The 19053-nt window shown below is 37.1% G+C and overlaps 1 protein-coding gene across 1 annotated transcript in view; it reads right to left on the bottom strand.

The window, feature by feature from the left end:
* tsnare1 (T-SNARE Domain Containing 1) overlaps positions 1–19053 on the bottom strand; it is a 231775-nt gene that overhangs the window by 68820 nt on the left and 143902 nt on the right. The window contains exons 9-10 of the mRNA XM_059338826.1: positions 16186–16258; positions 3917–3999 (exon numbers count right to left, since the gene is read on the bottom strand). Coding sequence (XP_059194809.1) covers positions 3917–3999; positions 16186–16258 — 156 coding nt within the window. The remainder of the gene's footprint in view (positions 1–3916; positions 4000–16185; positions 16259–19053) is intronic.

Here is a 19053-nt window from a genome sequence, read left to right as displayed (position 1 = left end):
ATCTTGGGAGGAAACCTGCTGATACGGTGATCTAAAGAGTGTGAATGTGATTGGGTCTGCAGCCAGGCGGCATCATCAGGTCCCACCATGGAAATAATCCACATGTTTCTTTATTTCCTGTACTGGAGCATGGATGTGACGTAAACACATACGTGAGATCAGATCAGAGTTTTGTGTCTTGTCAGTGTAGACGACACGCTACGGAGGAGAGGATCTAAGTTTACACTCTGGAGGCTGGAGGCACATTTTTGCGTTTTTAAGCCCCAAAAACACCGTCACCGTCTAAACGAAAGGCACTTCCCATAAAATATTTTGTCGTTTTTACCTGCAAGCGTCCTCGTGTAAACGGGGCCTTATATGCTATTTATATAAGCAGCTTTAATATTAGCTTGAAGTAGAAGTGCTGGAGACATTTCAAATGTCTCCATTGTATCAGTTGAGTATCAGTTGGTGTGAACCGTCAGAAGATTCGTTGTTTCCCTCTTTCCCTTGTGGCATGGTACCACCGTTTGGAAACACTTGTGATTTGAATAGACTGCAGCCATGCAGACATATTTTTATGATGTTGTTCAATACAAACACACAAAGCATGAACCTTTTGCAGTGTTCTGCAGAGAAAAGAGAAGAGTGACAGTGTTTCCTGTCAACATGGGAGTGTATCTGGACTCGGCTCTCTGCAGGCTAATCATGTTGTCTGTCTGTCTAACTGACATTGTGCCTGTCTGTCAGTCGCTCTGTCTGTCTTCTCTTTGTTGTTTTTCTTCCTTTCAGCTGCTCTGCCTCTGCAAAGACAGCGGCTGTCTGGATTGGCGGAGAGCTAAATTGCTCTGTGTGAGCTCGGTCACGGCTCAGCTCTCCTTGAGATAATGAAATGACAATTAATGGGAAAGCTGTTGCCATTCGCTCATTTGTTCAGTCACTAGTAGAGCAGCAGCATGGGGCACATACTCTGGAAACTGCCCAGCAATCCTTTTCACATTGAACAGCTCCTCATATGATGAAAATCCATGCATATAAAATATATGTTTGTGTCCATGGCTCACTGCTCAAAATATAATTCAAATAAAATATACTTTTGCTTTCAAAATGTTCTGCATACTGTTTCAACATGGCTGTATACCTTTTACTTCCACTTTATTTTACCCCTTGGCATTAAATTAAGGGACTTTAGCTGGGTTTGGATTTTTTTTTTTACATTTTTTTCTTTTTCATGTGTGTGATGTTAGTCCCTGTAGTCGTCTTCTTGAAACTTGAGCCCACTGTGAAAAATGACCACATGTGACCTGTAGGATAATCACAGCCTAAGGCCCGTTTACAGGAGGACGCTTGCAGGTAAAAACGACAAAATATTTTATGGGAAGTGCCTTTCGTTTAGACGGTGACGGTGTTTTTGGAAACGCAAAAATGTGCCTCCAGCCTCCAGAGTGTAAACTTAGATCCTCTCCTCCGTAGCGTGTCGTCTACACTGACAAGACACAAAACTCTGATCTGATCTGCTCACGTCACGTTTGTGTTTACGTCACATCCATGCTCCAGGACAGGAAATAAACAAACGTGGGATTATTTCCATGGTGGGACCTTCAAGCTGCTCTGGCAGCTCTAATAAACTTACAGGAGTCTTTCCACCAAATGTCCATGATATGTACAGATAGTATTAGTGAACAGAGAAGGATCTGGAATTACCTCCATCACATTCTGGATGCAGCGATTGGTGGGAGGAGCCAGACGGCTTTGGAGGAGACCTGGGAGATCTAGTGATGGTGGAGAACTGTGGAAGGAGTAGCTGATGAAAATGTGTGGCGTGAAAACTTCCACATGTCCAAAGATGCTCTTATGGCTTTAAGTGATGCCGCCTGGCTGCATACCCGATCACATTCACACACTTGAGATCACCGTATCAGCAGATTTCCTCCTGGAAACACTCGAATAAACCAGGAATAAAAAGTGAAGACGAGACGACACTTTAGGTCTTCTGTTCAGACCGTCACCATGTAAACGTAGCCTCAGTCAACTAATAACCTAACTATCTAACTTTATAACCATAAACTAGAGACCTAGAACAAGATGTATAGCTATAATATTACTACTATATTATTCCTTGACAATAAAGGGGATTTCTCATCAATTTACAGAAAAAAAGTGCTCATCATCCAATTGAGAAAAATGCCGTAATCTCCAAAAAGTCAAAAAGGTTTTGAAAACAGATCACAGCATGGGATTTATTTATGTTGTTCCAAAGATCTTGGTGTATTAATGTAATATTCTGGACAGTTTTTTTAAACCATTTTTATCCATTCTCCATATTTTTTTTTTATTCATTCTCCATAAAAATGGCCTAATTCAGCAGCATATGTTTTGAACAAATGGTATCAACCCAAAAATTGCTGCAACATGTTATGGGACACAGTTGAGCAATTGACTTCAGAAAGCCATGCTTTAATGTTCTGAACCCTAATACACTTCAGAAGGTTAAATTAATTGATTAATTATATAATTTTCTTTAGAGATTTATGACTAGAACAAGTTGACACACAGGTTCCAGATGATGTACACCAAGGTTATTATAGTTAACGAAAACTAACAAAATAACGAAAACTAGAACTGAAAAAACATTTTTGTTAACTGAAATAAAAATTAAAACGAGAGTTTAAAAAAGAAAAAAAACTAACTGAAACTGTATTTTGTGGTTAACAAAACGAACTAAAATCATCGTGAAAATGTCCTTCGTTTTCGTCTTTGTTAACTTTTTCATCCGTAAACCTTTTTGGTTGATATGAAATCTATTTCACCTATCTGGTTTTATGACTTAATAAACTTATTGGGGCTGAGATGGATCAGACAAAGGAAATAAAGGAAACATTTATTGTGACCTTATTGAATCTGGACCCAACAAATACCCCATTACAAAACAACTACAACTAACTCTAAAACTAACTGAATCTGAAAACAAAAACTCACAACAAAATTAAAAGTAAAACTAATGAAAAATCCCAAACTATGATAACCTTGGTGTAGACCACTTCTATGTGGAATCTACTGTTGACCTGCTTTCTCCCCCTGAATATATCCATTGCCCACAACTCCTAATTCTCTATAAATAGGAGTCGACTGCTCAGGGATTAATAGACACAGTGCTGATAGTCTAAATGTCCAAAATCATAACAACATACTGAGTCTTCAATGCCAGTAGAGGTTCAGCTGCAGCACTAACCAATGTAACAAAGGTACATTCTTTATTAACCCAGTAACACTTTAGTCAATACATTATTTACCATAGCCAGGGGCCGACAGAGCCCCTCTGAGCCCTGGCCTACTGAGATCCTCTCTGACAGAACGGCAGAAGACACATATATTTCACATATATTTCCTTATAAGAAGGAGCAGAAGCAGACCCTTGGGCATCTTATAAAACGACTCCAGTATTAGCTGTGAAGTGGAAACTCCAGTCACCCAAAAAAACAAACAAATATTTTCTATTTCATTTCTGGCAGCAGTTGTTGTCCATTAATAGATTTTTTCTACCCAAAGTCAGCACACTTAGATGAACTCGCAAATGTATAACGATTATCTCAGTAGAAGTGAGAGTGGCTCATTGAATTGGAAATACATATGTGGTTTTGTGTTTTTATAAGACTTCAGGCTAGCATTTTATGTTTTTGTCTCAATATACAATGACTTTAACTGAGGCAAAAAGCTAGTAAAGTATGACATGGACTTACATCATGTCTGTTATTATGCTAGTGGGCTTGTGATAAAGTATGTAATCGAGTTAGCTAAGTCCTGTTTGCATGGCTGATCAAACTCAGCTCCTCCTGACTGCATCACAATGTCAAAGCTCAGTCATGTGCACAAATTAAAACAGATGAAAGTGAATGCACCACGTGGAGCATGCGGCAGGACGGGGCGTTCACTGTACCTGGTATTGGTTAGCCTTCGCTAGCTCCTGATTGGCTGATTCCACGTTGGATGATGTCGTCTGGATGTAATCTTCGATGCTGTCTGAGGAATCACAGAGCAGATTGATTGTTAATGTTTCATTTCAACACTTGACAACAATCAGTCAGCTGGACTCAACATGTCTCAGATATTGATTTCAGATCGCCACACATTGTTGAATCACCCGTTACTAAATGTACAAGCTTAATTATTGATCGGTTTAACTATTTATTGGTACAATCAACACAAATGTCTACATTCAACTAGGAACACACGCCCTTTTTCTTTTTACTGTTGATGCCAATTATTGGGTTGATATTTATTTAATTATTGTACGACCCTGTTAACAAAAGCCAGATGCTCTCTAAAACCTAAATAAAACAGATATTTCATTTATATTAAATTGAAAACTGTGCAAAGACAATATTTAATGTTGAAACAGTGTGAGGAAGCATCAACTGTTGCTTAAACTATATAAATTTAGAATAAATATAAAATAAATAGGATAAATTTAGAAATACAAGTTATTTACTTTATAAAGCGCAGTTTTAGTTAAAGCCATAGCCTGTCCTGTGAGTCTTTGTGGCGGCCATCTTGTTCTGGTGCTTAAAGAGGAAGCAGCTTCAGCTGCAGCCCTTTATGATGTGTGTGAGTAGGTGGGTACCTGCATCTGATTGGTCAAAGGATGTGTCATGAAAATGACAGCTAATTAAGATAAATCTTGAATGATAAAGAAATGATTTACTTAATTTGAATTTATAACATGAATGATTACATATTAAAGAAATTAAATGGGGTTTGTTGGTGTGAGCAAACTAATAATAACTCTGTATATTAGTGTTTAACCTTTGACCTCTCATGTTATAGTGCTGATCTGATCTGATTGGCCAGTTTGAACTGGCAGGGCGGGCTCTCATCCTACATATGAGTGACATGACCGAGGCTGATAGAGGGAGAGCGGTGTCTCAACTGTTTGAGCTGTGACCAGTTTTTTTTTTTATTCATATTTTATTTTGTCTTGTTCTTTTTTTTTTTGGAGACTGAAAATAAAAGTCTGAGTTATTTTTCATCATAACTCCTGGCTATTGTGATGTTTTTTTGTCTCACTATGTTCCCCTGCAGCTCACATTGCAACAAACAGATAAACTGAACTATTTAATGTGAATATGCAACCCCAATTCATAAAAGGTTGGGATGTAAAACATAAATATAAACAGAATGCATCAAATTCAGAAATTCAGAGTGTATATTTACAAAACAAAATGTTTAGGAGTTTGAAATAAATTTAAATAAACTGTCTTGGTACAGGTGAATACACACTGTTAAACAACAACTGTTGTTTCTATGGTAACAAACCAGCAGCTGTGGTTGCCAGAACTTTACGTTTAAGATTGCCATTTTATTCCATATTTTACTGTATAAATAAAAGGTTTTTCCATCAAAAGAAACACTGTTCTGCCATTTAATTGACAAGAAAATACTTCATAAATGAAAAGGCATAAAATAAAGATTTTAACATTAAATATTACAGTATATTTTTGTTAGAGAAAAGGTGTTTAGTACATTTAACAGTGAGAAAAAATATTTTTTACAAATGATACATGCAAAAATTACAGTGGTGGCTTGTGAATATATTACATTAAATACATTTTACAGTGGAGTAATGTATTTTTCAAAAAGCAAAACTGTAAAAAAAATACTGTTTTGGCAGACATTTATCATTTTACGGTCTTTTACTGTCATGGTTTAGCAGTTTTTCACCGTAAAATCTACAGAAATTTTTTAAAGTGCATGTTAAAAAAAGGATTAGTGATTATAGCACATTATAGTTACACCTTTTCTTTAACAACACCCAGTCAGCATTTAGGAACTGAGGACACTCATTTTGAAAGTTATTTCCCATTCTTGCTTGATATAGATTTGGCACTTAATTCATATGCGGCACATGGCTCATTTGAATATTCAAAGAGTGTTGATGCAGCACAGGTAAGCTAGCGGGACAAGCTGTTTTGATATGTTGTGACTGAAGTATGTGGTAGTATTTGGCAGAACTTAACATTTACGTTTTTATAGAAAGTACTATTGATAGGTAATTACCATTGTATTAGCCGTTTTAAAGTCATTTTGCGTCATGAAAACTAGCGATAGCTAGCTAGGTGGGATAGCGCTAACGTCTTCCCTAGCTCAGGAACAAGGGCTCCACATTTAGCTGATGTAAACTTCACCTCAGCAGGTTCCTTTTTATGGCAGGAGGAGGCATTTCTCTTTCCTTACTCTTAGATGAACTCAGCAGGAGATTCATTTTGCCATCTTTTCAAAATATATGCATTTGCCGTCTTTTCAAAACAGGTTCATTTGTCATTTTCCAAAAAGGTCCTTTCTAATATATTTAATATATTGTGGATTAATGTTTCTTGGTGAATGAGAATGTTAAGGTATTAATCTGAAAGCCTTTATGCCCTTAAAATAAGTGTGAACAGGAAGGCCAGATGGCCTTGCCCCTAAAATGACGATATTCTAAGCCTGTGCGGCGGCACACACTTTTGAACTTTGCGCTGGGAACAATCTGGATGTGCTTTCTGTTTGGTTAGCACAGAGGACTGAATGATCCACATCCATGAGTCCAGAAACAGTTTGAAATGTGGACTCCTCAGACCAAACCACCTTTCAGCCTTGCAGCGATGTCTCCACATTCTCTGAATCTTTAATGATGTTAAAGGATTGTAGATGGTGAAATCCATTCATGTCTTGCTATTGTGTGTTGAGGAAAGTTGTTCTTAAACTGATTATTAGCCCGAGCGGTTCTTCAGAAGGTCCTGAACTTTGCCCCAGCCTTGCTAGTGAACAGCTGAGCTTTTTTAGCATATTTTTTTCTTTCTTTCTTTTTCTAGCATTCAAGAAACGTCCCAGTGTTTCGTTGAACCTGTTCAAACACTTTTTCAAATCAGTTACTGGCATCAAACTCAGAATAAGCACATTATTTACAGAAATTAATCAAGCATTAAAAACATTTGGATAGTTTCAGTTGAACTTATGTGAAAAAGGATTAGGAAATATTTACATTCTGGTTTATATACATTTCACATAGTGGGCCCGAGAAACATTAGGATTACTTTACTACATAAAATAAATTCAAAATATAGCCGCAGCAAATTTGGGCCGGGAGGGAAAAGCTCAAATTAAAAATACAGCAGGAACCATTAAGTGCAGGCTCCAAAATTATTATTATTGCAGTTATTGTTATGAAACCTGAAAGTCATGTTTCACAAATCCACTCAGCACAAAGTCTGAGTATGTACATGAGATGTTAATGTAAAACACCCGGGGCAAGTCACCGATTTCACACACAGACAGAGGAAACACATGCAGAGGAAGATTTAAACTGTCCAAAACTCTGAGCTCAAGACAAAAAAAAATGAGTGCATTTCATATTGACAACATATATATTTCTGTATTTTTTTAAATGTATTTTTACAAAGAACGATGGCACCATTAGGGGGAACAGCTGTTTAACCCTTTGATGCTCAACATGGTCTAAAATGACCCGCATTCATTCCCTTCATGTTATTTAATGCTGCTGTGTGTTTCTGTGCTCTATCTTTTGTCTATTTTATGATTGAATAGTCCAAGTATTCTTTGAATATCTTTTTTTATGACAATAAATCATTAGATCCATTTTTCCTTTGATACTTTATGAAGAAAAATTGTTTTTGTATTATTACATCAATTTTACACACATGGGTCAAAAATGACTCATTCATCCAAATTTGATTTAAAATGAAATTTCCTAATACTATAATAATAGTAATTTGTTTCAAATAGTTACTTTAGCAGTGAGAGGGGCCAAACTTTCATATATTTAATATATTTAAAGCAGTAATGTGCTGCCCACTGCTCCCTGCATGGTGTGTTCACTGGTGTGTAAAAAGGATAAAGGGTTAAATGTTGAATTTCCCCATTGTGGGATTAATAAAGTAGTTAATCTTAATCTGAACATGTTTATGTATCATTTTGTCACACATACAGTGTATCTGGAAGGTATTCACAGCACTTCACTTTTTCCACATGTTGTTATGTTCCAGCCATATTCCAAAATTCATTAAATTTATTTTTCCTTAAAATGATACACACAATACCCCATAATGACATGTTTGACCCATGGGCATTAGAAGCGTAGTGATACAAAAAGGCTTTTTATTCAAAAATTCAGAAATGAAAACAAAACATTAGGATGGATGATGATCAAAGACAAGCTGATTGAGGAAAACCTGCAATACTGAATGATGAAAATAATTTATTGCAAAGATATAGAAAATAAAAACTCAGTCGGGTCATTTAGAGCAGTTATTCCCAATTGGGGTTGGGAGATGATTTCTGGGGGTCGCCAAATCATTTTGTTTTAGTCTTTTTGGCCATTTAATGTCTTTTTTTGGTAATTTTGTGGGATTTTTTTTGGTAATTTTAAGGTCAATTTGTGTCCTTTTTTGTATTTTTGTGTCTTTTTTTGGTCATTTTGTGTCTTTTTGTGTCATTTTATGTAATTTTTGGTAATTTTGTGTCATTTTCTGATCATTTTGTGTCTTTTTGGTCATTTTGTGGTCAATTTGTTTCCTTTTTTGTATTTTTGTGTCTTTTTTTGGTCATTTTGTGTCTGTTTTGGTCATTTTGTGTCTTTTTTTGGTAATTTTGTCTTTTTTTAGTCATTGTGTCTTTTTTGGGTGATCTGAACTGTGCGTGTGAGATTGTGTTCAGTGAGTGGGGGTCTCAGACAACATGCATGTTAAATTGGGGGTCGCGACTCAAAAAGGTTGAGGACTACTGCTTTAGACCATGTTGTGCATCCAAGGGTAAACAGATGAATGAGTTCATGCAGGGATCTAGAGTCTAAACATCTCGCCCTCTGCCTTTTTAACTCACAAAAAGAGTAAAAGTGCATAAAGTCAATCAGCTCAATTACTTCACATAACCTCCTGCTCTTGTTGGGCTCAAAAGGTAATTCTCTACACGCTCAAGTGGTGCAATAATTATCACAACAAGAAACACTAAGTCTGAACCTGCATCTCTGAACTGGCTGCAGCCTTTTCACACCAACAACTCCACAACAATCAATAGCACTCTCACTGTTATTGGCCACTTGTAAATATATGTGGGTTATTATGTGGTGACACCAAATATTTTCCACCATCCAGTTCATTAAACATGTTCTGTCTCATCCCATTAACTTCTCTGTATTGAAAGCATTTAAAGGAGGCACTGCTGTTCCAACAGCAACTATTAGAGGAGTGTTTCTTGGCTGCTGCTACGTGATTGGCTGTCAAGACAGCGTGTAGAGGAACAAGACCAACAGCTCAACATGATGCAGCAACTTGGAAACACAATGTAGATACAGTAGTATTAGTATTATTATTATAGTATTCTCCAGCTTCATGTTCAGATGGATAGATTACTTTATTCATCCCCAAGGGAAATGTGGTTGTCACAGCAGTCTGGTATTCAGGTACAATAAAATACAACAGAATAAAATAAAAAAATTAAAAATTTAAAAAGATCAGTTGGTACGGTGTGTGTGTTTGTCTGTGTAATTAAAATCACATAAAGTTACCTGTGTGTGTGTGTGTGTGCGTGCGTGCGTGTTTGAAGCATGTGTATGCATGTGTGAGGAGTGTGAGCGCTTACGCGCATGTGTGGGTGTGTAACTGTAACTGTAATCACATCAAAGATCAAAGCAATCAGCAGAATTAACTGACACCTGTGACAGCAGCCAGTGGACAGAGGTCCAGAGTTGGACTGGAATTTCTGGCCTTGAACAGAAAGCATTTTTGGCAAAACCATAATACCTATCATTGATCCGACCTCACTTTGAGCGTCCTGAGTTCTTCCTGAACGTCTACATATGTTTTTTGTGAAGAAAAATAAGAAATAGCTTTGTTAGAGCGATCTAGAAAAACTGTTAAATATCGGACAGCTCAGAAATCTTCCTGCGTTTTTAATATGGGACCCAATGTGGCTGTTGGTGGTGTTGGTGGCGCATCTTTGCGTCGTACGCCCAAACTATAACTCTGACAGCTTTACCAGAGGACTGTGAGTGAGAAGACAAATTTTCCTACATTTCTATGTATAAATTATTTCTGTAGAGTGGAATTTGCGGCCTGGAGTGCAGTTTTCAAATTTATTTTTTGACAGTTTTACCTCTCCCTCTACACTCTGAGCGATGACATCACACACTCTGACACGAACATTCCGTGCAATACACACCCATTATAATCTAAGAATTTCTCCCAAAATGATCATGGTCATTGAACAGGGATTGATAAAAAACTATATGACCTATCGAAACGCAAAGTAATACACCAATACACAAGACTTGTGTCTACTGTTTAAAGTTTAAATGGAGTCTCTAGGTGAAATTATGCCAGAGAAGTAGACGTCTGAAAATCTTCAATTAATGTTCTTTTTTGCTCATTTTCTTTCGGCCGTCCCATTCATTTCAATGCAAAATTTTGGGCAGTTTTTCGCGACTTACGTCGCAAAAAATTCATATTCCGTAGAGAAAAGTAATAGCACACCGATCCCGATCAAACCGCACGTTTTGATATATAATTTGTCCTGCAACTCGAAGAGTAACCGAAGGGTTGCAGGACTAGTAGCGGGACGAAATTGCGTCCGGAAGAGGAAGAAGAAGAAATCCACAGTATAACAGTAGTGCAGCACTGGTCCCTACAGATATTGCTGGATGGGACCAGTGCTGGGGAGATTGCCCCGAGGCCCTAATAATAGTAATGGCAGCAACTGTATATATATATATATATATATCATGACAAATATTTTACCTTTGACCCCAAAAATGTAGTTACTGCACTCTGGTTTTGCTGTAAAAGGTTCTAATAATAAAGATAAACAGAGTTCAGTAACTATAACGTTGTTGTCTTCTTTAAGCTTTTATATTTTGTTTTCAGTCAATAAACATTTTTAAATTGATTTTGTTATGAGTGTATTTAAAAGTGTTTAACAACTCTATTCAAAGATTTGTGTATTTTAGACTTAATACTATAAAGAAATGTTATATTTTAGCCTTAATATAATTTTATCTCACTTTTTTTACTTCATCACTATCTAGATAATAATTTCCCTTTCAAATAATCTTATCATTTCTATTATTTTTGTGTTTAAATTAGTATATATATCCAGTGCAATTTCCTTGGTTTTGAGATCAATTTTGTGGTTTTTATATAATTATTTCTCTGAAATGAAGCAAAATTGAAATCTAAAACTGTCACAAGATAAAACAGACATCAAGGAGTTCATTTTAAACCAAACATGTAGTTCCTGCAGTTAGACGCTGTAGTGCAGTAAAATATCCAATAGAAACAAACCCCCAGCATGTCCAACCCTCAAATATTTTTAATTAAAGGAATGCACATTTTTGATGTGTACAAATGAATATAATATGTAATATGTTTGTCTGCCTGCTGAACCAAGTTAGTTGATTGCATATGTGGACTCCCAGGCTTTAATCCAGCGTGTCCTTATCCAGCATGAATAGGCCATGGAGCACTAATCCTCCTTCTGGAGCCTATTCATGTCTTTGTTACCTGCTGCTTCTGCTACAAACGCCTCCACAGCACAATCACATATTATTCACATCCGCCGCTACACCAGAAAGCCTTCAAAAAGGCCAAAGGCAATTTGAGTGTCTCACTTTTTAATGGCTAGAGGTCCATTATTACATGGCTGTGTAATGATCAGATTGGACTTCTGCTGTGGTTTAATGTCATGAACTCTGCAGTCTCCTTCCGTCTCTCTGTTCAGCCGTTTGAGTGGAGCACACTGTGTTTCTCTACCTTTCATGTTCTAAATATCATATCAATAGTCTTTTACATGCAAATGACAAAATGGCTGAAAACTCGGTGCAGTACATGCATGTCTAATTATGCTGTACAAACAAGGAACAGAGGAATAAAAAGAGAAGAATGTGTTCTGCATGGCACTGAGGGACTGACAGTGATATGTTTTGAAGTGCTAATGTGTTCAAAGGACTCAGAAACTAAATTATAGTTGTTTGTTTTCCAGTTATTTACACTTTAGATTTGTGAATAACAGGAAATAACAATAATAATAATGTGTTTTTGACGGCTGACTCCAGGTAAGACTCTCTGACACGTTCCAATAACAGTAATCAGGCTGACAGTGTGTCAGGCTGATGATCTATCAGCCTGATCAGAGTGGTTTCATTTAGCGGTTACTAGCATCACACTTTGGATGTCAGTTGTTAACGTTTTTTCGAGAGTCTAACATTAGCCTCCGTACTTGTCATTCTAAATTCCACATTACAATTTGCCAACAATTTTAACATTGAGCTCTTTAATAAATGTGCCAACTAACTTAGTGTTGATATTAGCCCTGATGGTTCAAAGACTATTAGCAAAACACTGTCATAACTAATGAAAAGCAGCTTTTAAATCTGTTTGGGAACATCTGACTTATTCATGAGACAATACTTTGGATATTCTACCAAATATAGACCTACATTATTGTAGCAAAACAACACTTATTTCTAGTGGCACAACTATTGTCACTTAAAAAAATAAAAAATAAAATAATAATAATATTTTTTAACCCCTGGATATTGTGGACACCTACATTGTAAAAAATAATCTGTTTAATTTACGGTAAAATACCGGCAGCTGTGGTTACCAGAACTTCACCGTAACAAATACAGTGAGTGGGTTTTCTACTGTAAATTTAAATGTAAATATCTGTAATTTACACTGAATAATCCTGTTATTTTTAGGGTAATTGTGTCATTTTGACATCATGGTATTTCTCCACTAATTTTATTTCATGAAAATATTTTTCCCACATTTTATGACAGTAAAAGTTAAAGTTTTATGCTATTCTTTGATTCGCGGTAATTACGTCTCTGACTATGGTGATATATAATTTTAAATTTTACGCCCCATTTCTGATGTAATTTGACAGTTTTTACTGTAATTTTTACTGTAAATTTAGATGTAAATATTAGCAAAAACTGTCATTTAGAATGAATATTCCTGCTATTTTTAGGGTAATTGTGTCATTTTGACATCACAGTATTTCTCCATTAATTTTACATGGAAATGTTATATTTCTACAGCAAAACTGTGTGTTTCCTACATTGAATGACAGTAAAAGTTAAAGTTTTGTGCTATTCTTTGATTTACGGTAATTAAAAGTGTCTGACTATGGTGATGAACAATTTTATATTTCACTGCTACAGAGCTAACTGTAGCTAACTGCTGGCTATTCTTAACAAGCCGGCCTCCGGTTACAGTTTACAGTTACACAGGTTACAGTTAGAGGCAGTTAGCTTCGTTAAGAAGAGTAAGAAGGAGTCGCTGGATTTGTCTCCAGTTGCTTTCTTGAAAAATAGTTGCTAAGGGGGTCTGAAAAGTTGCTAAATTTGGCAACAAAGTCGCTAAGTTAGGAACACTGCTTTGCCGGCTTTTACAAATGTCGCGTGTTGTTGTTGTGGTGTAGAGTACTACGTCACATCCTGCTTAGCGATCTATCCAATCACCAACCAGGCTGTTTTCAGGGGAGAAAAAAGACCCTGCTCTACTACAGGGACTAAAAAAGTCCAGACAAAAGCCGGCTCCGGACTGCTGGTATTCAAATTAGGGGCGTTTCATAGAGTGAGACCCGCCTCATTCCGGGTATTGCCCGCTAGTGGAAACAGCAGTCCTATTTAAAAGCAGTAGAGCAAAAGTTTTTCTGGATGTGACAGAGTTTGTAGTTGCTCAGGTTTCAATTTGCCATGAATTCATTTGAAAAGCCCACACACAGGTGCTTAAACTTCAGGCTTTTATTCCACAGACAAAAACTAGTGAGAGCATTGGCCTTCAGACTCTCACTGGGAAGATAAATCTTTTGTTACAAAATTGTTATTTACTGTGTGTCAGTATTCTAGTTGTCCATGGTCCAGGCACAGTTACAGGAACATCTAACCTAAAAGGAAGCACTTTGGGAACCAAAACAAAAACTTTTCATCATTCATTTTGTTGCTCTAAATGTTAGCCATGATAATTAAGAATAGTGCATTTCTTTTTTTTACCAAGGAAAAAATTACAGGTATTCCATTCTTGTAGAGTTGTGCTCAGCCAGTCGGAGTCTGCCTGACTCTAAAGGGTATTTAAAGGGCATCTACATTAGCCTGATGGAAGCAGCAGACAAAAGGACACTTACAACAAAAAGGCAGCAATTAGCAAAAGTTATTGCGTCCCATCCCTTCCAGAAACCCTCATCACTCAAACACTCTGTCTCTGACACACACACACACACACACACACACACACACACACACACACACACTACTGCACAGTCTTCACAACTTAATAACATAAATCTAAATAAAGTGTGCATAAAGCACTATAAATATCCAGTATTTATTAAACATGGATCTTTGATATATTGTGCTCTAACTTTTGCCTGAACAGTTTTTGATTGTAGACATCAGTAAGTCTTCACAGGTCACAGGCTCAATCAATTTTCTTTTAAATTAAAATTCATAATACTGTAAATTATAGGCTTTTGTGTTGAACATGGGTCAAGAGCTTGCTGTAAAATCACTGCTTGTCAAAGCCAACATGATAATTAGTATGAGCATACTTCACTTAGCTTTTAAACTATAGCTGTACAGTGTCTGGGCTGTTTCATAGTCACTTATTTTCAAGTCATATTGAATATCAGCATTGCCCTGACAGGCTGAACTGTTTATAAAGTGATTGAATATTGTAACCAAACTTTTCCACTTAAAGGGAATAAGTTCATAGTGATGAAGTGATTTCCAAGCCTGTATTATTGTTGCTGTCCTTCCTGTTTGAAGAGACTCAGTGAAAATTGTTGACATTGTTGTACAAGAGAAAAAAACAATGTTTTGTTTGTTTAAAGTTCACAGATACAACCCCAATTTACAAAAAGTTGGATGCTGTGTAGAGCTGCAACAATTATTCGATTAATCGAACAATAATTGATTATTAAATTAATCATCATGTATTTTGATAATCCAATAATTGGTTTGATCAGTTTTTTAAAGACAGTAAGCTTCTTCAATGTGACTATTTCTGGTTTCTTTGTTCCTTTATGACAATAAACTGAATATTTCTTTGGTTTGTGGACAAAAAAAGAGATTTGAGGACGTCATCTTGTGGTTTGGAAACACTCATTGATAATTCAACATTTTATTGACCAAACAACTAATTGATTTAAATAATCGACAGATTAATCGATAATGAAATGAATCGTTGGTTACAGCTCTTATGCTATGTAAAACATAATTTGAAACGGAATGCATCAATTTTAGAAGTGCATATTTAAAATTAAATTAGCGTTAGCGTCACTTATTTATTACTAACCATCCACATTCAGTATTATCATTCGTAACGTAACCCGTGGATTCAAGGTGTTTGTATTCAAACGACTTTAAGAGACGCACAAAAAGTTTGTTATTTCCGGTCCTGACTCTGGAGGTCTGCAGCCAGAACCTCTTGAGATCTTCTGAGCTCAGTAAACTTTATAATACATTTGGTATTGAGGTAAGTCCTTTTTAAGGTTGAAAAGGTTAAATTAGCCTCCCAGTTATTTATTTGAATAAATAAGCTGATAAATAAGTGACTCGCCTCCAGCCACACTTATAAAATGTTCTGCAGCAGCAAACTGCTACAGAAAATCACCTCAATTTGGAAAGTCATCTGCCTTATCTGATCTTTAACTTCTACTCAGAATTGATCTAAAACTCCATCAAAACAATATTTTTCATGTATAGCTCTTTGTCTGCTGGGCTGTTGGCATTAGTCAGTAAACTGTCTAGTGAATGTTCCTGATGGAAGCAGACACAGCTGATTGCCTCTATATCTGCCCTATATCTGTGCTAGTTGTTTTTTTGGCCAAGTCTAAATGACTGCAAGGTAAGGGGAGCCTTCTACAGATACCAGGGTGTCTAAATGGATTTTCTTTAACACTACAATGTTTGTATAAACCAAGAATATTCTGCTTGTCATCAGAGAATCAGCAGCGTGGCGATGAGCTGGAGGTTACAGCAGAGTTGTGTTATTAATCAAACACATCAAATTAAAACATGACCACAAAGGTTATCTTTGCTAATTGAGTTCGGGACAACAATGTAAACAACATTCAACATTCAACTAACCTAACACACACACACACACACACACACACACACACACACACACACACACACACACAGTTTCTTACCTATGGCGTCTCCTTGTTCGTGGACCATGCTGGCCAGATCCTTCATGATTTGACCGACGTCCAGCATGTCTCTCTATGGAGGAAACACAGTACACACACACACATTATACATGCAGGAAACCAAAAATTCTGGCTTGTTGATTATGTTGTTGTGAGCTGCAGGGAAACATAGTGACAAAAATAAACATCACAATAGCCAGGAGTTATGCTGAAAAATAACTCAGACTTTCAGTTAAAAAAAAATTGAACAAGACCAAATAAAATATGAATGAAACAATAATAAAAGTATTTTGGTCAGAAGATGGCAGTGTAATGTATTGCTGTAGGCTAATCCATCAGTAAACAGTAGAAGAAGAAGAGATTATGTAAGAAGTAAAACAATAGAGGAAGAGATTGAGCAAGAGAGGAAAATGAAGAGGTTGATAATCAGACAACTCTGGCCATCCATGAGAGAAAATATGTGTTGAGGAATTAGATTCAACTGGGCAACTTATATTATTTCTTTCATGTCAAAGCAGAACCAGCTGATCAGTCATGTGACTTAAATGTTTACTACGTCAGAACATCGCAAATATCGTTTCCATCTCCTGTTTACAGCATTAACTACAGTATTTTGGAAAAACCTCCTTCATTCATTGATGGAAACACGACAACAGACTGTTTACTTGGATGAAACCGAAGCTCATCATGACTGGTGATGTTGGGATCATACCACAGGGGAATCTTGGCTTCATTTGTGGACTTTTACATTTGTGGACTAAAATGCAACAGCCTTCTGAGTCAACTCACAAAATGGCAGCTCACCTCCATTTTTGAGGAAATTTTCTCCCAGAATGCTTGGCGTTTACAGTACCTACAAGCCAATCTCATTGGCCAAGGGACCTCTGAAGCCGCAGGTGGTCCACTGGTCTACTACAAGGAGCCAGCACTCCTTATTTTCTCTATCTCTTTCTCTACTGACCAGCCCTTGGTCCCCCAGAGACCAGGACCCCTCCCCCTCTCTGTCTCTCCTGGTTGCTGAAGCAGCTTCATACAGGAGGGACCCTGGAGTCACCAGCCCTTCCTCCATCTGAGGCCTCCTTTCCACAAGGAATCCTGAACAACTGCAACTCTGACCTTCTCTGTGCACCAAAGCTGCATTAATGAAAGCAAAGTTCATTGCAACTGCCAGAGAAAGCTTCACCTCAACCACAAGGACAAACCAGAAACTTAATTTGCAAGACAGCTAATTATTGAAACTCAACCTGAGATAAACCTTCCTTCCTCCCACGCCCGCCATCGAAAAAAGGATTCCCCCCCTTTTGTGCAAGGTCATCATTTATTTATAAAAGAGGCATCCTTAATTCCCAACAGTAAGTATTACACAGACTACAAATGCAAACACACAAATATCACACAAAGTAGCCTGAAGTGGGACTTAGATGCATCCTCTTAGTTGAAAATGTTTAAATCTGAATTGTGTGTGATGTAGTGGAATATACAGACAGGCAAAAGGGACTGGAACTAGAGGGAGAAACAGAAAGAACTGCAGTTCCTAGTGAGATTTGAGATTAGTTGGAAGTGACACACACAAACAAACACACACACACACACAAACAAGGCCACACTCTGCACACATACAATCAGTGCGTACGTTGCTATCTGTACTGTACATGTGTACAGTCAGTCAGTTTGCTGTTTGGGACAAACAGATTGTACAGACTGTTTAGAATTCAAATCCCTGAATATAAAACAATGCAAACATTTAACATTTGCTCTGCGGAGACAGCATATGGCTGTTTTTGTTCTTTTTTTTAACCTTGAATATGACTGTTGATAATTTGAATGGATGAAACGCTTCCTGTTCACATTGAATTGGATAGAATCAACACTTATCCTGAGGCGAGGGAATGTTGTCAGAAATGGTGAATTGGCACTTTGTTTTGGAAACTGGAAATGTATTATCTTCTCTTTTACCCCAATCTGATATCTGGTTTTTCCATCATGGAGCACAAAGAAAGAAAAAGTTCAAACTTGAAAACTGAAGCCAGGGAAGGCAAGGTTTTTTTCTTTCAAAGTTCTGGTGGTCTGCTCAATATAAGTGGCAACTAACTTAGATTAAACTACAGTGGTGTTTAATTTTTATTTGATTTCTTGTGAAACACATCTTCAGGTGTGTAACTATATGCATGGACTTGTAAAAAAGGACATTTTAAATCAAGTTTGATGTGCCTGTATATTTGACAAATTTGGATTTGTGTTTCATCCTAAATGTTGTGTCCTTGGCTTGACTGAGCATAAAAAAGGCAGTTTAAAGTTTTTGTCCAATTATTTCTCTGTCAGGGCACAGAGCAACCCAGTGCAGCTATGGTTGACCGCAGCTAATTCTCCGCAGTCCCCGAGCTTTGAATCTGCTCTCAATGTTTCAGCTCAAAGCAATATGAAAGCTTATAAAACCTCTGTCTATCTCCTGCTCACAGGTCCCCCCTTTCCTCCATTATGGCTCCATGCAATCACAGCTGCGTTTGTGTAGCCTAACCCACTGGGCCATCCATCACAGGTGGCAGAGATTGCTGTGGAAACTGGCAGCCATCCTGCCACTTGGCAAAAACCATTTGAATCAAGCCAAAATGGCCCCTGGCAAACCTTGCTATGCTAAAGACTTTTTTTGTATTTATCTTTGGGCAACCCTGTCTATCATGCTTTAATAGAATAACAAATTTATTTTACCTGGCAAGGTATTGGGTAATCAGGCCTCATTTCATCATAATGACATGAACAGTGTGTAACCAATTTGGCAAATAGTGTGTGGAAGTGAACAGGCAGCGAGTGGCACACAGGGAGAGATGTGATGGGTTGGGACCCCTGCCTGAGGGCTGAGTGGGTGGC

This window comes from Centropristis striata, chromosome 8 (genome assembly GCF_030273125.1).
Source record: "Centropristis striata isolate RG_2023a ecotype Rhode Island chromosome 8, C.striata_1.0, whole genome shotgun sequence".
Lineage (NCBI taxonomy): Eukaryota > Metazoa > Chordata > Actinopteri > Perciformes > Serranidae > Centropristis > Centropristis striata.
The sequence above is the reverse complement of the archived record's forward strand: the minus strand, read 5'-3'. Positions and strand labels throughout refer to the sequence as shown.